At 40.3% G+C, this 25,853-nt stretch overlaps 1 protein-coding gene and 1 pseudogene across 2 annotated transcripts in view; one reads left to right on the forward strand and one right to left on the reverse strand.

Annotated features, from left to right (window-relative positions):
* The window catches only part of TMOD3 (tropomodulin 3), a 78,673-nt gene that overhangs the window by 18,546 nt on the left and 34,274 nt on the right, over nucleotides 1-25,853 (forward strand). Inside the window, exons 2-4 of one of the 2 annotated variants that reach the window (XM_030930957.1) lie at nucleotides 879-971; nucleotides 15,392-15,591; nucleotides 21,723-21,879. In XM_030930957.1, the coding sequence (XP_030786817.1) occupies nucleotides 15,466-15,591; nucleotides 21,723-21,879 (283 nt within the window). In that variant the 5' untranslated portion in view covers nucleotides 879-971; nucleotides 15,392-15,465. The remainder of the gene's footprint in view (nucleotides 1-878; nucleotides 972-15,391; nucleotides 15,592-21,722; nucleotides 21,880-25,853) is intronic. The other variant, XM_010361398.2, reaches the window with a different exon arrangement.
* On the reverse strand, nucleotides 11,465-12,893 carry LOC104660923 (annotated as a pseudogene).

Here is a 25,853-nt window from a genome sequence, read left to right on the forward strand (position 1 = left end):
CTTGTAATCATCACAGAACTGATCTGGCTACTTTCTACTTTAAGGTAGTCCTCCGTGACCTGCTTCTAATTACATCTCCTTTATTCCAGCCCTAACAAATTTTTCTGCACTGCCTTCAGATTTCAAACTATTTTCTCTGCGATCTATAGATTTCGTTTTTTAAAATGCAAGATGGCATTAGTAGCAATGGCAGGAAAGACAGGACTACATAGTTTATCCCATACTTAGGTTGATTAGTTTCCATGGGACTTTTACACAGAATAATCAACCACTATTTTTTTCAAACTACTGTGTGCAAAGCAGCTATCTCACTGAGCTGTGCTAATATCTGAGTCAACAAACGATAGCATCCCCAAAATGCCACAAAAATCATTAAAATACTGTCTTTTAGGCTTCACTGTATAGAAGAATCAGTGAACCGAACAAAAGGATAAATTTAGCATCCAGTGTGTTTTCTTTAAAAAAGTCTTAGCTAGGCATGGTGGCTCATGCTTATAATTCCAGCACTTTGAGGGTCTGAAGCAGGAGGATCACTTGAAGCCAAGAGACCATTCTGGGCAAAGCAAGACCCCATCTCTATCCTCCTCCATTTACTATCAAAGTAATATACATTATATACAACTAAAATAAAATGGGCATTTTTTAGAAGGTAAATATGTTTGCCAATACAGTGCTTTGAGCGTGGTGGGCACTGCTACGGTTTGAATGTCTGTACCTTCCTAAAATTCATATGCTGAAACCTAATCACGAATATGATGGTATTAGGAGGTGGGGCCTTTGAGAGGGGAGTAGGTTGTGAGGATAGAGCCCTCATGAGTGGGATTCGTGCCTTTATAAAAGAGGCCCTAGAGAGCTACCTTGCATTTCCATCATTTCAGGACACAGCTGGAAGGCTCCATCTGTGATTCAGAAAGTGAGCTCGCACCTGACTGAATCTGCTGGCGTCTTGGACTTCTCAGCCTCTGGAAATTGTGAGAAATAAATTGCTGTGGTTTACAAGCTACCCAGTTTGTGGTATTTTGTTATAGCAGCCCAAATGGGCTAAGACAGTCACTGAATATAGTCTTTGTTTATAATTAGTGTTATTTAGAATTATAAGCTTATAAAAAGGATATGACCTTTTGAGGTCTTGAAACTCCCTTGCCTTTGAGGAATCTGCCACATTGTCCCTGACAGATATTCATACTCAGCCTCAACAATCCCAAGAATACATAGATGACTGTCTTTACCTCAGCCTTCTCCATCAAAGAGAATGTTCCTCAAACCAGCAGAGATGAAACTCAACCTTAACATTAAATAGAAGAGTATTTTGATGTTTTGAATGTTAAAATCTCCAGCCAGAGATAACATATTGTTACATTATTTCCAGATTAATTTTGAACCATGTCCAAACAAAAAAGAAAAGGGAATGTCAATTTGAATTTTTCTAATTGAGGTAAATTGGAGCAGATACTTGGGAAATTGTTGGCCAGTGAACCGTATCTACTTCAAAAGATTACATGGATATTCATCCAAAGGGAATATTTTGATCCTAACTACTATTATCTAATATGTGTCAACATTGAAATAGTTTTATTTAAAAGTAAACATATATAATGACCAAAAGTTTTCTTCAGCATGAAACGATAAGACTGCCAGTCAATATCTGAAACAAAGGCAAAGCTGAATTTAATGCTTACTGTAATAAGGGAGAGCAATGCTGGCTAGACACAGTTTCTCTAAGTAGAACAGGCCAATTTCTTATTTTGGGGAATTGTGGAATTCAGGGATTGGCAAACCTTCTGAGGCCATAGCGGGTTAACATAATCTGTAGAAGTATGACTATGATTGACTGGCATTCAGAGGAGTGTTTATTGGCTTATGTTCCCGGTAAGCTGCTTTCAGAAGTTGGGAGGCTACTGCAATAGCCCAGATAGGAGGAAATGATGGCTTGGACCAGAGTGGAAGGAATCTGTGGAGATGGTAAAGATATGACTTTTAAAGGTAAAACCAGCAAGATTTGCTGGGTGGCTCATGTGTGGAGTGCGAGACAAATCAAAGTTGACTCCAAGATTTTTGGCCTGAGCAACTAAAGAATGGTGTTGCTGTTTATTACATGGGGAAAACATGGCAAGAGCAGGTACGGGGAAGAAAATTAGGAGTCTGTTTTGTATGTTTACATTTAAGAAAACTGTTAGCCATCCAAGTGGAGATTTTACATGGATAGTTATTTGCAAGTATGGAATTCAGGAGACAGGTCCAGATTGGAGATACCAATTTAAAAGTTATCCGTGTATGAAATCACCAAGGCAGTGAGTATAGAAAGAGAAGCTGTCCAAGGAACTAAGTACTCCAGCATTGGAAGATGAGGAAGATGAGGAGGAACTAGCAGAGGAGAATGAGATGGGGCGGTTAGGGAGGAAGGACCAAGAAAAAATGATGTCCCCAAAGCCAAGTGAGGAAAGTGTTTTATGGCCAGATACTGTGTCTGATAGGTCTCATAAGATGTGGACGAAGATGGCTCCCGCCTGTAACCCCAGCACTTTGGGAGGCCAAGGCAAGTGGATCACCTTAGGTCGGGAGTTCAGGGCCAGCCTGGCCAACATGGTAAAACCTCATCTCTACTAAAAATACAAAAAAATTTAGCCAGACATGGTGACTCACACTTGTAATCCCAGCTACTCGGGAGGCTCAAGAAGGAAAATCGCTTGAACTCAGGAGGCAGAGGTTGCAGTGGGGCGAGATCACACCACTGCATGTCAGCCTAGGTGACAGAATGAGACTCTGTCTCAAAAAAAAAAGATGAGGACTAAAAATTGACAATTGGATTTAGCGCTGTGCCGGCAAGATCACTTTGGGTGGAGTGAGTGGTGGGGATGAAAGTCAGATGGGAGAATATTTGAGACAATAAGAGGGAGAGGACTCGAGGTACCAAATATAGACAATTCTTTTAAGTTTGGCTGTAAAGCAGAGCCAAGAAGTAGGGTAGTGTCTGGAGAGGGATGTGAAGTAGAAGGAGAGTTTGTATGTTTTTTATTTGAGGTATGTATTACAGTCTGTGTGCTAATGGGCATGGTCCAGTAGAAAAAGAGCACAAGTACTGGATAGTTGTGCTCTTGTATAAATGTGTACTGGAACCCTTGTATAAATGAGCAGGGATGGGATCTGGTTCCAAGAGCCAGGATTGGCCTTGGGTAAGAGACTGGACAGTTTATCCATAACAGCAAGAGGGAAGGTAGAGTGTAATGGGTACAGGTGTGGTAGGTTTGTAGATATGATGGGAACTCAGATGTTATTTTATGATTGCTTCTGTATTCTTAGTGAAATATTAAGGTAAGGTTATCAGAGAGTGAGGGGTAGGGAGTATTGAAGGTTTGAGAAAAAAGAAGTAGAAAAAAGTCATCTAAGAGAGTAGGAGAGCGACTGGACTGAGATTTGAAATACTAGAATATTAGAATTATTAGTCAGTATTCGTTGACATTAGTGGTGATACATTTTAAATGTAGCCAGTCAGTTCATGTGTTTTTTCTCCAGCTTCATCTGCCACCCTGGTGCTGGTGAGGAGTAGGAAGAGTTAGGTTGTTTGTTGGTTTGTTTGAGACCGAGTATTGCTCTGTTACCCAGGCTGGAGTGCAATGGTGCGATCTTGGTTCACTGTAACCTCTGCCTCCTGGGTTCAAGCGATTCTCCTGCCTCAGCCTCCTCAGCTGGGGTTATAGGCATGTGTCACCACGCTCAGCTAATTTTTGTATTTTTAGGAGAGACGGGTTTCACCATGTTGGTAAAGCTGGTCTTGAACTCGTGACCTCGTAATCTGCCAACCTCGGCCTCCCAAAGTGCTGGGATTACAGGCGTGAGCCACCGCACCCGGCCAGAAGAGTTAGTTTTAATCAGATGTGGAGTTTTGCCAGAGGAGTTCCAGAGAGACAGGGTCAAAGATGTTGAGAGTTACAGAGGGGCATGCTTATTGGTAAGGATAAGGACTGTTGGGGGGTGATAACCATGGGGATGTGGAGCTGAGGTAAGCTGAGGACTGGACTGTCAGAAGAAAGAAGGTCAGGGAGCTCAGAGTAAGGGAATCATCACTACGGTTCCTGGGTGTCAGATTCATGACTCTTCTTCAGCAGTTTGACCAGTAAGCATTGAAGATTTTGGAAAGAAAATAAGAAACAGCAATTGTGTGAAATTTTTTTTAAGGCATGACAAGTTATTTGCTTGTTTTACTTTTTAGACTCAATCTTTTGCAAAAAATGATACCAGAAATGGCATTAACAAAAAGACATGTTCTTTGGTTTAGACTGTATGTTTAAGGACAGCCAGCAAATGTTTTATTTAGTAACTTTTGATTGGTTGATTTTGTTTAGTTAGTTGATTATCATTATTATGGGTTTGTTCATAAACTGTCATATTAGGACCGTTCACAATGTGGATCTCAAAACAGACTATGATGAAAATATCAACCAAGAAACTCTTTAAAGCAGGCTTAGAAATATAGGTGGCACAGGACAATGTTCAGCTCCTCAGGAAAAAAAAATAGGTGTGGAATAAGAAATATTATTAGGCCGGGCGCGGTGGCTCAAGCCTGTAATCCCAGCACTTTGGGAGGCCGAGACGGGTGGATCACAAGGTCAGGAGATCGAGACCATCCTGGCGAACACAGTGAAACCCCGTCTCTACTAAAAATACAAAAAACTAGCCGGGCGAGGTGGCGGGCGCCTGTAGTCCCAGCTACTTGGGAGGCTGAGGCAGGAGAATGGCGGGAACCCGGGAGGCGGAGCTTGCAGTGAGCTGAGATCCGGCCACTGCACTCCTGCCTGGGCGACAGAGCAATACTCCGCCTCAAAAAAAAAAAAAAAAAAAAGAAATATTATTAAATACTAACTGAAATGGACTTAGAAGTCATCCTTTGTGCCTCTCGTGTGTTTATCCCCTACAGCCAACCGCTGTGTTTCCAAAACATACCATGTTTATCTACTTCTCTCCATCTCCACAGCCACAACCCTAGGCAAAGCTGCCATCATTTCTCACCTAGATTGCAGCTGTTAGCATAGTCCTAGGCTGAGAGAGCTGCTTAGAGACCTTAGGTCCTAGCTCAAAAGTCATCTTTCAGCACAGTCTTTCTGAGCCACTTAAGTTAGCCTTCCTGATCCTCCCCACCTCCATTGCTTTAAGTTTTCTTATAGTACTTATTGCTGTCTCATATTACCTTCTTCCTTTATTCATTGGTTTTTGTCTGTATGCCACCTTTAAAATAGGGCAGGAAACTTGTCTGTCTTGTATACTGCTTATGCCTGTTGTCTAGAACAAATAATTCATGGTGTAGGAAATGTTCAAAAATATATGTCAAAAGAACAGTAAGTATATTGAAAAACAGATATTCGTCTGGGAATCTTGAGAGCAAAAAAATTCTCTGATCTAGTGGGTTGTGGAGATTCAGCACCCAGGAATCCTAGGAGAAGCCAAGGAGGAAAAGACAACATAACACAGTCTTAAGCCTAGCACAATTGAAGAGAAGGCCTCCAGCACCTGAAGTGGAGTTAACCTGAGGCCTGGTGTCTCCTGAAGAGGAAACTCATTTGGTTACCTAAAAAAAAAATCAAATTTTCATTTAATTTCAGAGATCTGATGACTGATGATCAGATGTTTTTGTTTTGTTTTTAACTGGGGGAGATTAGACAGCAGAGAACTCTGAATCTTATGCTCAAATGAGTTGATAGGGAATAAAAGGTGAAGAAGGGTCTACAAAGGATCAACAGAAGTGTCAAAAACTCATTTTCAGTCCCCGTTTAGTTGTGATAAGGGGATTAGAGTTTGGGAGCAAGAGGACACTACATAGCTGGAGGAGAAAGAGGGAACTACCAAAGAAGGGAAAGCAGAGATTGATGTATGATTCAAGTATATCAAATTTGTGTTAGCTGTGTACTACCAGGTACTGTACCTCGCAATGGCAGCCCAGTGAGGAATGGGATCTAGGAGAGATCCTCTGCCCTTCAAGAGCTTTACAATGGCTAATGAGAGAAACAGGTGAAAGACTAACTCCAATCAGTATCATTGTTGGTTTGAAGTAAGTTTGAGGGGTGTCTTTATGCAGTAGCTCTGGATAGGATTTCAGGTGATGGCTCACAGCTTTATGTTTACCGAGACACAATTTCAATCAACTGGTAGGTGTCTAATCTCTTAAAAACTGGCCCGTAGCAACCATACTCATAAAAAAGACTTATACATGAGCCAAAATATCAGTTTATTAATATCTAGTGAGGAAAGTTACATGAATAGCCAAATTTTAATTAGAAGATATCTTGGTGAACATTGAGAAGAATAAGAGGAAATAACTGGATGATGAAATATTGCCTTCTTTATTGTTTATTTATTTTTAAGACAGAGTCTCACTCTATCACCCAGGCCATCTGAACTGTGTATCTTATGCTGAGAAGATTGGACTTTCTCTTATAGGTCAGGGATGGGCAAACTTTTTCTGTAAAGGACCAAATAGTAAATATTTTAGCTTTGCAAGCCATCGGGTCTCTGTTGCAATTACTCAACTCTGCCATTGTAGCACAAAAGCAGCCATAGGTAGTATATAAATGAATGAATGTGAATGTGTTCAAATAAAACATTTACAAAGACAGGCAGCAGGCCGAATTTGGCCCGCTGTAGTTTGCCTAACCCTGTTGTGGGTAATATGAATTATATAAGGCTTTTGGACTAGAGAACAATATGATCACATGTATACATTAAAGAGAGAACAGATAAGAATCTGAAAACTCTGAGCCCGCCCTATGGAAATGGTGGTGAAATGGAGGTTAACAACTCATAGAGTATCTCTCTGAATCATATGATTCCACATTTTAAAAAATATAGTCAATGTTGACACCTTACTCCCTATACAAATATAAAGCTTGAAGAAAATAAGTGGAGACTGGTTGAATAGAGTAGAACATCACTTCTCGAACTTATATATAGATCCCTTTTAAAGGAAAAAAGCTGTCGGGCCTCCTAGTGTTAACTGACAATCAAAACAATTAAAGCAATTCTACCAGGTGCTGGTGCAATAATAAATATAAATATAAATGTAAATGTGGCAACTGAAATTCCACAACACTGCTTCTTTTTAAGTGATCCAAAGGATCTAGAATATGGCTATTAATTTTTAGAAATTATTCTTATAGAAAGCTAAAATTTAAAACTCTTAGCAAAATGAGATTGCTGAGATTCCATTAAAAAATTAGCATGGTCCTGGAAGTCCAGTGTGAAAAACAGGGATTCTAGAAATAAGTGATAAATGAAAAGGAAGATGGTAAATGGATGAAGACTTTTGGCCGAAAATATTCCAGGAGTTTCTTGATGTCCTTAAGTATAGCCTCCACTAGCTGAAGTTCAGTGAAGCAGTGGGTAAGTGGAAAGAAGAAAAGCAACAGCACCCATAGACTTTGGGGAATATTTAAACAAAGTTCTTCAGCCTTCGAAGAATTTTGCGTTAAACAAAATACACTCTGCCACACAGTATGAGATGTAGTTGTCAGAACTGATGAGGGGAGTACCCCTAGAGCAGTAGATCTCAAGGTATAGTTCCTGACCAGCAGCATCAGCACCACCTGGGAGCTTATTACAAATGCAGATTATCTGCCCACCCCAGACCTACCCAATCAGGAAACGCTGGGGGTGGGCCCAGAAATCTGTATTTTAACAAGCCCACCAGGAGATTATGATGCAGTCAAAAGCAGGAGAAACACTGCTGTAAAAAGTGAGTTAAGAAGAAAAATAGTCTGAACATACCAGAATTCCAGATTAAAAATTCTTAAGCTTTGCCTAACTTACCTGGCAGAACTTGCTTATTTACAAAAAGTTATGTTTTTCTTAAATGATCATGAGAATGTTATGCTTTGGAAACCAATTCCCATATTCTTGTGCAATGTAAGTTTTTTTTTTACTTTTATATGAAATACAGTATACATTAGCTTAGAGATTAAAAGTTTCTGTAGACAAAGTGTAGATTTAAAGTACTTTTCTAGCACACTGGTTTCACCTCTTCATCACTCAGAATTTGTTCCTCTTCTAGAAGACAGATGTCAAAGGACAAACAAGAGAGACATGTCATCCCAGGACAGAAAGAAAAGCAAAGCACTCCTTCCAGAACTTCCTTCCTAAGCAGTTTCTGAGCTCCTGCTGGCACTTGGAATATTGTCAGAATACACATGTTCCTCAATAAAGGATGAGAGTTGAGAGGGAAGGTAAAATCAAGTTAAGAGAATCTGAGAATGGGAACATCTGAGGAAAGAATGCTAGTAGTGGCCAGGTGCAGTGGGTAGCTCACACCTGTAATCCCAGCACTTTAGGAGGCTGAGGCAGGCAGATCACTTGATTCTAGGAGTTTAAGACCAGCCTGGGCAACATGGTGAAACACTGTCTCTACAAAAAATACAAAAATTAGTTGGGTGTGGTGGCATATGCCTGCAGTCCCAACTACCTGGTAGGCTGAGGTGGGAAGATCGCTTGAGTCCAGGAGGCAGAGGCTGCAGTGAGCCGTGATTGCACCACTGTACTCCAGCCTGGGTAACAGAATGAGACCTTGTCTTAAAAAACAAAAACAAAAACAAACCAAACAAAAAGTGATAAGGTTTGAGCATCATTAGATAGGATGAGCAACAGTTATTTGCTTTTTATTGAAGCAGAATTGAAACTTTGAACTTTGGTGTATTACCCAGAAGTTCTTGCCTCATGGCAAAATTCTATAATCTGAATCTGAAGGAAATCCATTTTCCACTGCTTTGGAAAGGAAAACCTAGCTAAAGAAGTAAACTTTTTTAAAATGAGAAATACTTAGAAACGTTTTCCCCTGCCATGATAAACTTGATAAGACTTGGAAAAAGAAAAAAAATGGAAGAGATTTGTTACATATAACCAACAAAGAATATATATATTAAGGACATTTTTTTTTATGCGCAAAAGATTCTTCACACAATAAGGAACACATTGGCCAATGAACATATGAAGATGCTCAACCTCATCATAATTCAGCAAAATACAAATTAAAACCACAGTGAAATACCACCAGAATGGCCAAAAATAAATACTGATAATACCAACAATGAGCAAGGATGAGGAGCAATGTGAATTGTCATGTGCCGAATCTGCTGGGAACGTTAATTCATGCAATCACTTTGAAAGTAGTTTGGCATTACCTAATCAAGTTGAGTATAAGCATACCCTTTTCCCAGCAATTCCATTCCTAGATTTGAACGTCAGAGAAACTCTCACACATGTGTACCAGGAAATAGGTAACAAGATTATTTATAGCAGAGAAATAGAGAGGAGAGACTATAAGCAACTTAAATGTTCATTTATAGGATAGAATACTCTATAGAAATGAAAAGAAAGTAGTATAGCTCTAAGCATCAACTCAAAACAACGAACAACATTAAATGAAAAAAGCAAGTCACAGAAGGGTGCATACTCTGTGAGTCTGTTTACATAACATGCAAGAAAAGGGGCAGATCTAAAACTGTTGAGGATATGTACAAATAAGGCAAAACTCTGAAGGAAAGTAAGAGTGATTAATTCAAAATCTGGTAGAGTGGCTATTTTTGGAGGGGGAGATGCAACTAGAGAAATGAACATGACGGTATTAGTAATGTTTTCTCTTTTATGCTGGGCAGGGTGTTCGTTTTATTCTTTAAGCAATACTGTAAACAAGCTTTGTGTAGTAGATTTTACTTTGGCATTAGGAGAAGCAATGTATTGGTGTAAGCTATTTAGTCTCTCCGTGGAATGTAGAATGTCATGTTCCAACTTTACAGAACCTGGGTGGCATACAGCATTGCTTGCCTTTGCTCCTGATACCTCATTCCTATCATATTGCCTGTTAGAGTGCCCTGTTAGAATGACCATTGAATGTATGACCCATACTAGGACATTCTTGAAAGTAAAGTTAGAGATGCATAAAATAATTAAACTTATATCTATGTCTATTTTTAAATATTCATTGAGAAAATTGGCTTATATACTGAAATTTTCAAAAATATATTAAAGCACATTAAAAACTTTTAAAATAGTAATTATTCAAACATTTAAGAAATAGCATGAACTAAATTATTCTTGGTACATATTTATATACTTTTATCAGTTTCTTACCCTTATCTGTCTGAAATACCATGTCATTGGGATTTTTATAAAGGGAAAAAATTTTTAAGTGGTCTTATTTTTTATTTTTGTCCCTTAAAATGTTTACCTTCTTCAAAATTACATTTTATGACTATTATATTGGAAAGTGCTGATATCTTCCATTGAATCTTCTCTGCAGACTGTATTATTTTTAATGGAGAAAATACACTGTAAATATACTTGTAAGCTTGCTTATTTATTGATTTATTTATTTTTAGAGAGAGGGTCTCACCTTGTTGCCCAGGCTGGAGTGCAGTGACGCAACCATAGCTCACTGCAGCCTCAAACCCCTGGGCTGAAGCGATCCTCCTACCTCACCCTCACCAAGTAGCTAGGAATATAAGTGTGTGCCACCATGCCCAGCTATTTTTTTAAAGTTTATATAGAGATGAGGTCTCACTATGTTGCCCAGACTAGTTTCAAATTCCTGGGCTCAAGTGATCCTCCTACCTCAGCCTCCCAAAGTGTTGGGATTATAGGCGTGAGCCACTGTGCCTGGCCAAGCTTGCTATCTTAAAGTTGGAAGTACAAAATGGAGGCTTAACGAACAGTAATGACAATGATAATAATTTGCTAAAAAAAAAAAAAGAGAGAAAAAAATTTCAAGATAACCAGTAAACCAGAAGAGGTGCCAATAAAACAGGTGTAAACCAGACCTGTCTTGGGCAGTTACACAAGTTGCCTGCAATGTAATATCTGCATAGACAAATTCTGTTCATTTGCTTGTTTTCTTTTTTTCCTGTGATTACAGGATTTTTTATTTTTTTGACACACTATTCTATTGCCTCCATATTTTCCAGAACAAATGCATAACATGTATCTTTTATAATCAGAATAAACGAACAAAACTGTACTTTCTTCTTCATTTTAACTGGCTCCTAGCTAGATTAGAGATACTCATGCTTGAACTGGGATAAGTAAAACCCAGTCGTATGCTTTCCATGTATTCTGGAAAACATTTAGGACCTATGGTAGATCTGGCCTCAACATCTCAACATTAAATCAGCAGTTCTCTTTCCTGGAATTAGAGATTAGTGCATCACGAGCATGGTGTCCTGTGCCTATAATCCTAGCTACTCAGGAGTCTGAGGCAGGAGGGTCACTTGAATCCAGGAGTTTAAGACCAGCCAGGACAAGACCCTGTCTTCAATCGTGATTAATTTTTTCAGTCAAAAAATTAAAAAATTAAAATTAAGGTGTGTTTTGAAATCAGACAGCCATCTTGTCTGCCATCTCTGAACAAATTACAAAAATGGACTCATAATACATATTTGCCCACAGGGCTTGCAATACTGTTTCACAAAGCTGGCTGTATTCTTCCTCTTCACAAACAGCCAGTCTGCATAGCATATTTAGCTACAGACGCCTCTGCTGACTCTCCCTGCAACATTTTCATTGCTTACCAGTAGATCTGTCCGTAGTTCTCAGGTCTACCAAGGGGGTGGTTCAGTGGTTCCTTGATATAATCCATCCAAAGATGAGAATCTACAGATCCAAACTCTCTTAAAGCCCTCTCATAATATTCTCTTATGTTCACCATCTTGCAGGATTCTTGCTCCTTTTCAAACTGAATCATTTTCCTGAAAAAGTCAACTGAAAATGGATGACTGTCCCGTAAACTTTTATACACAGCTCTGGCTTTTTTGTAGCCACCATGTTGATAAGCCCAATCCAGGTACTTATCCTTCAGGGTTACTGAGTTGGCACCTGTGGCAGCTAAGAGAACTTTCTTAAAGATTGCCTCAGTGTCTTCTTGGCTTTTGGCATCTTCATTCCACTCTGCCAAGAAGTCCGCAATGGCAGACAAACCTGGGGTTTCAGGTGCACAGAGTCTTCTTCAAAAAGCATGGCTATGTCAGGGCTCTTTGAGTCAATCAGCACATGCACATTCATCTGCCATATTGTCCCAGAGTCTCTAAATAATTCAGTCCCAGCTACTCCCACCTCCAGAGGTTCCCTCAGGAAGTTATGGCACAGCAACAACTCAAGTTAACTGCTTATATTGGAATTCTGGCAGAAGCTTGTTCTTGTGCCTTTCTGAATGCAGTCATGGTTCTTTCCAACCTCTTCCCTCTGAGGAACCCACTATTTGTCTTCTTAGTAAATCTTTCCAAGCAAAAGGTGATGTAACACTTCCACATGGCCTCCATTGGCAGAGTCTTCACTACCTCTTCATATACGGCGCAACATCTCTCCTCCTTCTGGCCCTCCTCTGCTTTGTCTTACTTCGTTGTAGGCTGCTCTTCTCCTGTTTGTGACTCATCTCTAATTCTCATCTTGCCGCATAATCCCAAGTGAGAAGATCATCTGTGTGTAGAGCCTGAGGGTCATCATAAATTTCTTTTTGTAGACCTTTGGCAAAGTCAAATCGCCGTGCAGTTGAAAGCAGTGACACATGAAATTCTGCACCTCGAATTATGCTTACAGAATTTTCGTGGATGATCCGTGCCAACTCGCCCTTAAGGATTTCTTCAGAAAAATCAGGATTCTCCACATCCATGTTGGCTTTTTCAAATTCTTGCTTTTCCTTCCTCAGTTTTTCAGCATGCATCAGCCTCATTCTAAAATAGTCTTGATAAAGTTTAGGGCCCTCTGGATGAAAGTGCAGTGCCCAAATAAATAGTTGCCTTGCGCTTTCTGAAGACAATCAGTCTTCCATTTCCCATTTGGCTGCCATAATCCACAAAGCTGGCTTGTTGGAATGAATGGCCAACATGGCAGAAAATACCTTGCTAAGTTGAGTTTTAGTAGCCCATTTCTTACAAAAAACTACATAGGAGGCCAGGCACAGCAGCTCATGCCTATAATCCCAGCACTTTGGGAGGCCGAGGCGGGTGGATCACCTGAGGTCAGGAGTTTGAGACCAGCCTGACCAACAAGGTGAAGCCCCGTCACTACTAAAAATACAAAAATTAGGCGGGCATGGTGGCGGGCACCTGTAGTCCCAGCCACTCAGGAGGGTGAGACAGGAGAATTGCTTGAACCTGGGAGGCAGAGGTTGCAGTGAATCGAGGTCATGCCACTGCACTCCAGCCTAGGCAACGGAGCAAGACTCCGCCTCAAAAAACAAACAAAAAACTACATAGGAGAGCCAAAGTTGAACATCATCTTTCCTCTTTGCTGAGGCACGTCGGAAAACACCTTGTACCCCGTGTACAACAGAATTCTCAATCTCATCCTTCTTAAATGAATATCCAATGCATGTTCTTCTCTGGATCTGTTGCAAAAGATTAATTTCATATTGAACATAATTGGTAAAGTCATCCTGAAAAAGGGCTCTTCCCTGGATTCTCTACTCTAGATCAGAAGCCTTCTTAATGATAGCCTTAATCTCTGCATGACTGAACAGTCCAATGTGCTCCAGCTGTTCCAATTCGGGGAGCTGATCTTTGTGTTCCTGAATTATCTCTACAATGAGGTCCAAACTCTACAACCCTATGGGGAGGTTCTCAACCACGAACACGTGCAGGAAGCTCCCCCATTTGCTTGTTGTTGGACCTAAGGTGGTTGCTAGTCAAGTTGCTGTCAGACTCCTGCGGTGAGCCTGCCTTTCTAAACACTTTGAACAGTTCCATTCATGGGAGATGGAAACACATCAAAGGAGCCTTAAAATGTTACTGGTTTACAGGAAAAACATACTAAAATATTAAGTTGAGAAAACTTGAGGGAAGGAGTAGTAAAGGAAATATGTCAAACTGAAGTACAGAGCATTTTGCAGTCAAGAAAAACTTAACCAGCCGGGCGCGGTGGCTCAAGCCTGTAATCCCAGCACTTTGGGAGGCTGAGACGGGCGGATCACGAGGTCAGGAGTTCGAGACCATCCTGACTAACACGGTGAAACCCCATCTCTACTAAAAAATACAAAAAGCTAGCTGGGCGAGGTGGCTGGCACCTGTAGTCCCAGCTACTCGGGAGGCTGAGGCAGGAGAATGGCGTAAACCCGGGAGGCGGAGCTTGCAGTGAGCTGAGATCCGGCCACTGCACTCCAGCCCGGGCGACAGAGCGAGACTCCGTCTCAAAAAAAAAAAAAAAAAAAGAAAAACTTAACCAAATCACTAAGTCTAAAGTGTATTTATTTCCGTTTATTTCCATAGGTAGTAGGTACTTTTTTTTTTTTTTTTTTGAGACAAGGTCTTGCTATGTCACCCAGGCTAGAGTGTAATGGCATGATCTCGGCTCACTGCAACCTCTGCCTCCTGGGCTGAAGCCATCCTCCCATCACAGCCTCCTGAGTAGCTGGGACCACAGGTGTATACCACCACACCTGGCTGATGTTTCGTATTTTTCGCCATGTTGCCAAGGCTGCTCTTAAACTCCTGAGCTCAAGGGATTCACCTGCCCCAGCCTCCCAACGTTCTGGGATTACAGATGTGAGCCACTGCATCTGGCCCAGTAGTAGGTATATTTTATGAGACAGACAGTCGTACATATGACTGGAATATACAGAAATCCTTGGTTTCGCCTTTCCTATAGAACAATCCTGCCGAATCAACAGATGATTAGCTCTTTGATAAATGCCAACTTCTGTGTCTCTAGAGCTTCTGTTAACCTGCTTGTTGATTAACCTCATAGCTGTCCCGGAGAGATCACACAGTAAGGAAATGATGATGGTCCCTTCCCATAGTCAGACCCTCCGACCAACCTTGTCAATCAGTGGGTGACATATCCCAGCATGATTTTGAGTATTTTACTCAAACATCTTCAGAATGCTATATTTTTTCCTTTAAAAACACCCCAGAAAAATATTTTCAAATACATCTTTTCAAAAGAAATTTTTTTCTAGTGGCAAGAGACTACTCCTGTCATGTGGAATGTATTGATATCCCCCCATATTAATATTGAGTCATATTGTTCTCCTAAATAATATATAGTAAAACAAATGTACCTTAAACACATTGTGCTGAAGCAAAGTACTCTGGTAAAATAATTTGAAAGCCATTGATGGAAAAACTTTTATTTTGGCACATAATTTCTTTCCCCCTGAAATTTAATTATTAGAAATTCTAAATTCTGTCAAGTGACTGCCTTAATGGATTTGAATTTTGTTTTATCTTTTCCCTCTTTTTTCCTGTTTTTTTTTTCTCAACACAAGGCAAAGGACATTGAATGATTCATAAAGAAGAATAGCATGTGATATATGATCAAAGAATATATGACACATGGAAATTACATTTCACTTAACCTAAGAATTAGATCTAAGTAGGTGGAGATGACTTACTATTTAAAATGTGTTTGTTTCTTCTCTCCATAGCTTTAAGAAAAAGTAGAGATCACTTCTGACTGTACTGAACAGCAAAAATTAAGTGACTTGCTACACTGTAAATCATGGCACTGCCATTCCGTAAGGACTTAGAAAAGTACAAAGACCTTGATGAAGATGAGCTCCTTGGGAATCTGTCAGAAACAGAACTGAAACAACTGGAAACTGTTCTGGATGATCTTGACCCAGAGGTAGGTGCTAGCTGATGAAGAGAAATGAAATAACTTTTCAAATTCTTTGAAACTCAGTAGCTGCCTTTGAGCTTTTTCATTGACTTTTCTCTGGCACCTTCTACCCCCTCCTCCTCTTTATCCAAATCAATTTGCTTTTGGCTTCCTCTCCAGTTCCCCACTTCTGCCTCCATATGTTTACTAACATGACTGTCCTAAACTACTCCAGTATCCTTATTTTCAAACATCTCCTGAAATTTTTTCCTCCTCTAAGAAATTTTTCTCCTCTGTGCAGGCAGGGATATTTTTAGTACAATGCAGCAGATGATTACCTTTTTGATACACGCCAACCTCTGTCTCTTCCGAGTTTGTATGCCAGGTGGCTTCAGTGTAGAATGCCTCTAAAAGATTCTTCATGACCCTAAATCTAATTGTTCCCTTTCTGAAAGATGCTCACCCAATCGATTAAGTTTCCAGTCATTAGTAGAATAGATCTAAGTAACTTCTTGACAATACAGCAGTCCACTGTGGAGCAGACCTGAATATTTGTATGTAAGCTTTAACTTGCAAGGTGGATGTTATTTGTCTTATAAATTACACAAGGCTTAGATAGACAGCCATGACCCTTGAATTGTTATTCCCTGATATGCTGGGGGATGGGCAATGAGGTAAGAACCTGAAGATCCTAAAGGTAATGGTTGTTTGCTAGGCTTCTTTTCTTTACCACATTTCTTTATGCCAAGACGTTGATTTTAAGTATCCTCTAAGGACTGAGATGGAGTTCATTTTATAACATTGTTCTTGTTACTGGATGATGTGTCTATACCATAGATCAAATCCCTTAACCATAATTACTATTATAAGGAAAAGTTCCCAGTACACCTAATTGGAGGGGAATTACTCAGGATAACAGATAACAATGCTGTTTTTATCGCATCACGGCGATATCTTCTGTAGGCAGTTCAATCTATTAGACCTATTTGAATCAAATGGTTTTAGAACTGGAAAAAGTGGACGAGTGCTCACACCTATAATCGCAGCACTTTGGGAGGCTGAGGTGGGTGGATCACTTGAGGCCAGGAGTTCGAGACCAGCCTGGCCAACATAGTGAACCCCGTCTCTGCTAAATATACAAAAATTAGCTGGGCATGGTGGTGCACGCATGTAGTCCCAGGCTATCCCAGGCTACTTGGGAAGCGGAGGCATGAGAATTGCTTGAACCAGAGAGGTGGAGGTTGCAGTGAGCCGAAATTGCACCACTGCACTCCAGCTTGGGTGACAGAGCAAGACTATCTCAAAAATAAATAAATAAATAAATAAATAAACTGGAAAAAGCATAAGACTTTAGTCCCTAGTCCAGGTTTCTCAATCTTGACACTATTTACTTTTGAGGTTGCATAATTTGTTGTAGGGGGGCTGTCCTGTGCATTGGAGGCATGTTTAACAACATCCCTGGCCAGTAGCACACTCCTCCTGTTTTAAAATGTTCCTAGGATGTTGTTTTAATCAGGTTTGGTAATGGATGACAGACACTGAGACTACTGCCTTGAAAGAAGGGTTTATTACTTACAGTTCCAAGAGCAGGAGGCACACCGTGCCACACAGAGGCACATGGGGAAGCACCCAGGTTGGTCAGGAGGCAAAAGGATCAAGGAACAAGCATGGCCAAGAGCCTTTATTGTGGTTCAATGAGAATGAATGGGTGAGTCAGGATAGGCAGATTTTAACAAGTTTAGGACTAGATAGTTTGAATAATTTTAACAGGCTCAGGGCTATGTAACTAGTCTCTAGTTGTCCAGTATCTGGCTCTGGGTGATTTAGGGGGAGGGGAAATACTGGCTTGGTAAGTGAGAGTTAGATAAAAAAGAGGTGGTTAGGAGAATTGGTTGGTTTGTATATGAAAGGTGTGCTCCAGGGGAGGTTGGTAGGGAGTAGTGCTCTCTAGCTAGCCCTGGAAGGAGTGGTCTCCAGGATTAGCAGGGCCCCAAGACGTGAAAGCATCATAAAACTCAGAAAATAAAAAACATGACTTTTTTTAGGGCCCAGTTGTCACTCTGTTCCTCAGGCAAGAGTGAAGTGGTGCAATGATAGCTCACTGCAGCCTTGAACTTCTGGCTCAAGCGATCCTCCCACCTCAGCCTCCTATGTCGCTAGGACTACAGGCAAGCACCACTATACCCAGCTAATTTCTTTGTAAAATTTTTTCTAGAGGCAAGGTCTCGTTATGTTACCCAGACTGAAAACCATGATTAATACTCCTCCGCTTGAGCTGACAACCAAAAATGTCTCCAGACATTGCCAAATGTCCTCTAGGGGACAAAAACACTACTGGTTCAGAAACATTGATCTAGTTCATGCCCTTTGTTTTACAGATGGAAAACAGAAATTACCTCAGTTATTACAATTAGGGAAAGAGCTGGGACTAGGTCCCTCACTGCCTCATTGATACCTGGTGGTCTAGCAGTCTTTCTGTTAAACCACACTGAGTCTCCTCCCAACTCATGCACTATGGTATCAGTCTGAAATCTGATGGCTTATTTTTTGTTTGTAAATCCATGGTCTGCTTCTTGTGTGGGGAGGCTTGATTAGCCTCTAAATGTCTTTTGCAAACTCCCCAACCCCAGTCGCAACTCCCCTAACCGCAATACTGTTAGTCGAGACTAGGAGAACAATGATGTTTATTGACAGCATCTGTTTGTTGGGTGACGTTTTTGGAAAGTGTTCTGGTAAAGAACCAGGTAAGAAAAGAGGTCAAGGATAGTAGCAGCTACTTCAGCCAGAGAAACACCACTGTAACTTGCAAAGTCTCAGGAAGTAGGTTGAAGGTGTGTGTGGTACCTTATATTTTGGAGGACTGTTTTACTGTCCTTCTGCTGTATTCAGTGTACATGTTTGCTAACTCTCTGCATTTTTGCCAAAAAAAAAAAAAAAAAAAAAAAATCTATCTCCAGAAGACAGCCAGCCTAGCAAAAGCTTTCCCCTGCCCCACCCCCCAAGGCTGGGAATATATTTTACAGCAAAATTGCACTGCAAGAGAGAAACATGTCATTTTTAGTGACAATCATATTAAAGAAAATTTTTATCTGAAAAGTAATTATGATCTATTAGCTTACTTGATTAGAGTATATTTCTAATGAAGCTTGGTTCATGGGTTTATAGCCTCTAAAACCAGCTAGCTGTCATTTAGTTTGTGGTTAGACTGTTTTTGGCCGGGTATAGTGGCTCATACCTGTAATCCTAGAAGGGAGATTTGCTTAAGAGCAGGAGTTCCAGACCATCCTGGACAACATAGCAAGACCTTGCCTCTACAAAAAATTTTAAAAATTAGCTGGGGGCATGGTGGTACACACCTGTAGTTCCAGTTACTCTAGAGGCCTAGGCAGGAAGATTGCTTGAGCCCAGGAGTTCAAGGTTGCAGCAAGCTATGATCACATCACTGCACTCCAGCCTGTGCAATAGAGCAAGACCCTGTCTCCCTTCCAAAAAAAAGAAAGAAAAAAAAAAGGCTTTCTAAGGAGCCAGGATTTCAGCTATCATATTTAAGACTGTGTGTGTCACATGGGCTTGAGCAGGCAGGTAGAGTAGTGCAGCTTCCATTACCACCACCATGAAATAGCAATATATACATCTATGCATTATTGATGGAGAAGTAAAGTTACTTTTTATTAATTTGCCTTAATGAGAATCTTTAAAAGCATTCTACCATTTACTTTATTCAGTAAATATTTGGAGACAACTTGTAGATTTCAGGTGCTATGCTAGGCTTAGGAATACAAGAATGAGCAAAACAAATGTGGTCTTTGCCCTCATGACACAGGCTGGTAGGAATAGGAGCAGTTTGACATTAATCAAATAATCATACCATATTAAAAGAATGGTAAATGCTACACACTGTAAGAGCTTGTGATGAGAGGTTAAGAAAAGCTTCCCTGGGGGAATGGAGCTACAATCTGAAAAATGAGTTGCAAAAAGGGATAGGCAGAGCATTCCAGGGAAGGGAGACCACACACATAGAGGCCTGGTGGTAGAAGGAAGTATGTGGCAAGTACAAGAGAGAAAAAAAAGTTCAGTGTGACTGGAATGGAGAAGATGTATGAGATGAGGCTAGGGTGACAGACTGAGGGGCTGGTGGTGAAGGATAAAAAATATCAGGCAACTGATACAGTTGGGAAGCTAATGTAACAGTCTCAGCAATCTTGGATCATAGTTTGGACCAAAGTAATAATGTTGGAGATGGGAAAAAGATAAATGAGTTCTTCAGGAAGTAAAAATGAGTAGGGCTTGCAGGTCGATTGGAAATGGATTCTTCACGTGTAGTTCCTCTCTTGATTTCTAAGTCTAAAGGTAGAAATCTTATGTTTCTTTTTTATGGTTCCATAAACAATTTTATATTACAGAAACATACTTGGTACAGAGTTAGGAATGGACCTCCTGTGTGTTTCATCTTTATAGTTCAGCTTTCTGTGTAGTAGGTACCATTACATAAAGGGTAACACAGGTGAATTTTATGAAAATTATTATGTATCTCAACAAATGACCACAGTTGAAGTGCTGTATTTCCTAGTTACAAATTGAATATTTTCTATTAACATTAACCTTATAAGATTACCCTTTATAATGAAAAGTTATCTTATACCACCCACGAAATTCAATTGGGAGGTTTTGCAAAAGAGGGCTGGCCCTTTTGTGTGATTTCTCAGGCTGCCTCCCATTTTCAAAGCAAAGATATACCCAGAAATAGGAGACAAGGCAGTATCACCTCTTTGGCTTTTGACAAGCAAAAGGACGTTGCTCACTTTGTCTAGTCAGCCCTTGTGTTTACTGGGCTTAGTGAAAATTAAGGGACTACAGGAGAAGACTTTAATCCATCACCTTCTACTCCACCTCCCTCAACTCTAAGTCAGTCCATGCACTCAAAAGCTTTACCCATGTGGAAACCTAGGAACATAGCTCTTGCTATGAGTATTTCAGGGGTCCCTTGGGGCATGTGAAACAATGATAGTGATTGTTGCAAGTACATCCTAGTGCTCATGTATATATGTATGCATACACACACAAGTGGAACATCTCACATTGTGTTTAAACTGAAGTAAACAATCTGATATTCTACTGTGTGGTATATATGTTTTAATCATGAAAAAGTCTGTACAATGAAATGGAAATCATGAAGGAATATCATGTACAGAGTCATTTAACACTCTTTTGTAATAGAATTATTCTCTGTACATATATATACACTGAGCAATTATTGAGCAGTAATAAAACTTTTTTAAAAAACTTTTATTTTAAGTTCAGGGATACATGTGCAGGTTCGTTACGTAGGTAAACTTGTGTCATGGGGTTTTGTTGTACAGATTATTTCATCACCCAGGTATTAAGCCTAATACCTGTTAGTTATTTTTCCTGATCCTCTACCTCCTCCCACCCTCCCTCCTTATGTTCCAATGTGTGTGCTCTGTATGTCTGTGTGTTCTCATCATTTAGTTCCCACTTATGTAAGTGAGAAGATGCGCTATGTGGTTAATAAAACTTTTTTATTAGTATCCCAGAACACTTAAAAACTAAAGATTGTTTCCTGCTAGTAGAATCCTCTCTGAAGAAAATGTTCTATTAGAAAACATATGCCAGGCGCGGTGGCTCATGCCTGTAATCCCAATACTTCGGGAGGCTGAGGAGGGCAGATCATCTGAGGTCAGGAGTTGTAGAATAGCCTGGGCCAACATGGCAAAACCCTGTCTCTACCAAAAATGCAAAAATTAGCCAGGTGTGGTGGCAGGCACCTATAATCCCAGCTACTTGGGAGTCTGAGACATAAGAATGGCTTGAACCCAGGAGGCGGAGGTTGCAGTGAGCTAAGATTGTGCCACTGCACCCCAGCTTTGGGGATAGAAGGAGACTCTGTCTCCAAAAAGAAAAGAAACTGTACTAATGTATGTGCCTATTTTAATAATAATGTAAGTGAATTCTGCCTAATAAAAAAGAAGTTTCATGTTTGGAGCAGTTGTACATTGCTGTCCTAAAATCCTGCAATGAAGTGTTTAGTGCCTGTATCACATTCCAGTCTGTAATTCTTTTTTATATGGGTAATCTTCGGAAGCATATAGCATTAGCATTCTTATTGGTCATACTGGCTGATTCATTCTCTCTGGCAGAATGCCCTTCTGCCTGCAGGGTTCCGGCAGAAGAACCAGACATCAAAGTCTGCCACAGGGCCATTTGATAGAGAGCATCTCCTTTCATATCTGGAGAAGGAAGCATTGGAGCATAAAGACAGGGAAGACTATGTGCCCTACACTGGAGAAAAAAAAGGTAAGCCCAGAATTTTGAAGTAATTATGTGGTAACACTTGATTTTTCTTTTTATGGGTGGGTATGGAGAAAATCATATTTTTAGAGGTACATCATTGGTAGCCTTAAATATATGATACTGTTGACTTAAACATTTATTAGTTTAGACACTTTATTTACATTTTTCATCAACTTGGCCAATAAGTTTCTTCTTAATGATGTTAGTGAAGTTTTATTACACAATGATTTTGTATAACATTCTTTAATTCTCTACTGTAACAGATCTAAAAGTGTATTGAAGGGAACTTTTAAATCCAGTGGTAGATTACAGAGTACAAATGATGTTAAGGCATCTATTCTAACTGCATTCTTTAAAGTGGAATGCCATAAAACAATTCATGCCATGTTTTTTTTTTTTTTTTTTTTTTTGAGGCGGAGTCTCGCTCTGTCGCCCGGGCTGGAGTGCAGTGGCGGGATCTCAGCTCACTGCAAGCTCCGCCTCCCGGGTTTACGCCATTCTCCTGCCTCAGCCTCCCAAGTAGCTGGGACTACAGGTGCCCGCCAACTCACCCGGCTAGTTTTTTGTATTTTTTAGTAGAGACGGGGTTTCACTGTGTTAGCCAGGATGGTCTCGATCTCCTGACCTCATGATCTGCCCGTCTCGGCCTCCCAAAGTGCTGGGATTACAGGCTTGAGCCACCGCGCCCGGCCCAATTCATGCCATGTTTTCAAAGGACCCTTTTAAAAAGCTGTTGTATAGCCATCCTTATTAATTCATGGTTATGATTGCTAATGCTTCATAATCAGTACTCTTAGGAAATTTTTCTAGTCCAAGTCTCCCTCATTTAAGTGTTTGTGCTTCTGTATCCTCAGTGGAGCTTAAGCACAGCTGTGGCTTTTTTAAATTTTTTTATTTTTTGAGACGAAGTCTTGCTCTGTCACCCAGGCTGAAGTGCAGTGGCGCCATCTCACCTCACTGCAACCTCTGCCTCCCAGGTTCAAGCGATTCTCCCGCCTCAGCCTCCTGAGTAGCTGGGATTACAGGTGTGCGCCACCACGTCTGGCTAATTTTTGTATTTTTAGTAGACATGGGGTTTCACCATGTTGGCCAGGCTGGTCTTGAACTCCTGACCTCAAGTAATCCACCCACCTTCGCCTCCTAAAGTGCTGGGATTATAGGCATGAGCCACTACTCCTGGCCACAGCTGTGTTTTTAAAAGTTCTATATATATACTTAAATGAAACAGGATAAGTTTTTCAGCTTTCCAAACAGGTAGGCCTAAAAATGCAAATTCTACATTCACTCTTATTTGGAATATTGTGTATAGAATACTGGGGAATGGTGACAGCAGTAGCAGAGCTGAATATCAGCTCTTGCAGGCACCATTTTTATGTCTGAATTCTTTCTAGTCTGGGCAGGAAGAATGGTACTTGGGCTTTTTATTTGAGAAAGAGGCCCTTCTCAATAATTTTGGCTGGAACTGTGTCACATGGCTACCCCTTAGCTGCAAGGGAAGCAAGAAAGTTCATTTTAGCGCTCCAGCTTCTATAGTAGAGGAAGGCTAGTGAATGGTAATAGTAGATAAGCCGTAAACTCAGCACCTGACTTTTCCAAAATTATCCATCACCTCAGCCCCTGTGCTTTTTCTTTAGAGTCCTCCTCCCCTTCATCTCTTGTTAAGGATCACTATCTTTGTTACTTGAGTTAGGGTTCTCCAGACAGACAGAACCAATGGGATGTGAGGGGAGAGAAAAGTTTATTTTAAGAAGGCTTTTAAAATTCAAAATCTAGCAGGCTGGAGACCCAGGGAAGATTTACTGTTCTTGTCAAAAGGCAATCTAGTGGCAGAATTTCTTCTTACTTTGGGGAGATGAATCTTTGTTCTTTAAGGCCATCAACTGATTAAATGAGGCCCAGCCACATTATGGAGGTTAATTGGCTTTACTTAGAGTCCACTGATTTAAATTTTAATCTCATCCAAAACAACAAAAACAAACAAACAAAAAAAACCTTCATGAAAACTTTTAGAAGAATGTTTGAGAAAATATCTGGGCACCACAACCCAGCGAAATTGACACATAAAACTAACCATCACACCAGTGTTACAGGTGGGAATGTCCTGTCCCTCAGGTGTTTGGGGCCAGAAAAAGAGTTCAAAACCAATGCAGAGTTTTGAAATGTGGAGAATCATAAAGACAGGCAGAGGCATCTCTTCCTTTTTATTTGTCCAAGAAAACTACTGGTTATATTTTCTCTGTACAGCCATACAGATGTCAGTGTTTATGGCTTTAATCCTGCTTAAATTGGAGAACATAATTTTATGAGAAGAAATACTGGTTGATCACCTTCTATTATTCTGTGTGTTTTAGGTGGACTAGGAATGTGGAAAGGAATGGAGGTAGAAACAAAGGGAGAGATGTGAGAAAAAGAGATGTCAGAAAAAAACTATGGAATTTGAGGACAAGGAGAAAAAATAAGAGACCTGAAAGAAAGTTGCATTTGTCCCAGGCTAACCCAGGAAGCTTCCTAATATGCCCTTGTTTCATAATCTCCAGTTACCTAGGAAAATACCTTGGAGGATTAGAGGAAATAGGAAAGAAAGTAGAGAAGAATTATGGAAAATAAGAAAATACAACAGGGGGAAAAGGGGATAGAGGTGAGGAATATGGATGACATTAGGAAAAAGTGCTGTATCCTTAACTATTGTAGAATATCTTTGTCCTCCTATGTATCTTTTAAAATTTTTACTTCTTACTTTAGGTTTTAGATAGGTAAGAATAAATGGAAGTAGTTGAACAAGTAATTTTACATTCACAATCAGTGGTTTCTCTTTATAGTACATTCAGTATTTTTACTGCATCTTTTAGCTACATATGTCTATTAAATACTGTTTATGGGTGGTTCTGATGCAGTGATTAAAATGATATCTTTTTTTAAATAATGAACTTTTTATTACTTAGAGAAAATGCACAGAGGTATGTGCATTATGTATGTAGCTCAGTGAATTATAAAATAAACACACCATGTAATTACCACTCAGGTAAAGATAACATCAGCAGCCAGATGCGGTGGCTCACGCCTGTAATCCCAGCACTTTGGGAGGCCGAGGTGGGCGGATCTCTTGAGGTCAGGAGCTCGAGACCAGCCTGGCCAACATGGTAAAACCCCATCTCTACTAAAAATACAAAATAGCCGAACGTGGTGGCACATGCCTGTAATCCCAGCTACTCGGGAGACTGAGGTAGGGGAACCGCTTGAACCCCAGAGGCAGAGGTTGCAGTGAGCCAAGATCACTCTACTGCTCTCCAGCCTGGACGACAGAGCCGAGACCCTGTCTCAAAAAAAAAAAAAAAAGATAACATCAGCACCCACTGAAGGCCCTATCATGTTCCTTCCCAGTCACTTTTCCCTTTTTTCTTCTGAAAGGTAATAACCAACATAGTGTCTAATAAAATGATTACTTCTGCTTGTTTTGAACTTTTTATTGATGAAAACATACATTCCGGGCATCTGGCATGCCTATGTCATACAGTTTTTGTGAGGACCAAATTTGTTTTGGTTTGGTTTTTAGAGATCAGGACTCTCTCTCTTGTTGCCCAGGCTATAATGTAGTGGCACTGCAACTTGGGACTCCTGGGCTCAAGCAGTACTTCCATCTTAGCCTCTCGAGTAGCTAGGACTACAGGCACATGCCACCACACCCAGCTGAGGACCAAATTTGTTAATGGGTACACTGAAATCACTGTAAAAAATCATATGGGAGATGATTACCAAACAAGAGATTTTCATTCTCTGTCATGGAGAAGTGGTCTAGAACAACCATGGGGTGAATTTGTGAGTTTCATTAATCTATCTGATGGAAACACATACTATCAGATGTGGTACAATCAAGCCTTATAAGCCACGTCACAGTACCATGGACCTGAAGGAGGGCAGATTCCTCTTCAATAATCAAGCAACTTTGGCTGTAAAGCTCTGCTTTGAAATATAGCAAA

The sequence above is a fragment of the Rhinopithecus roxellana genome, chromosome 5 (genome assembly GCF_007565055.1).
Source record: "Rhinopithecus roxellana isolate Shanxi Qingling chromosome 5, ASM756505v1, whole genome shotgun sequence".
NCBI lineage: Eukaryota > Metazoa > Chordata > Mammalia > Primates > Cercopithecidae > Rhinopithecus > Rhinopithecus roxellana.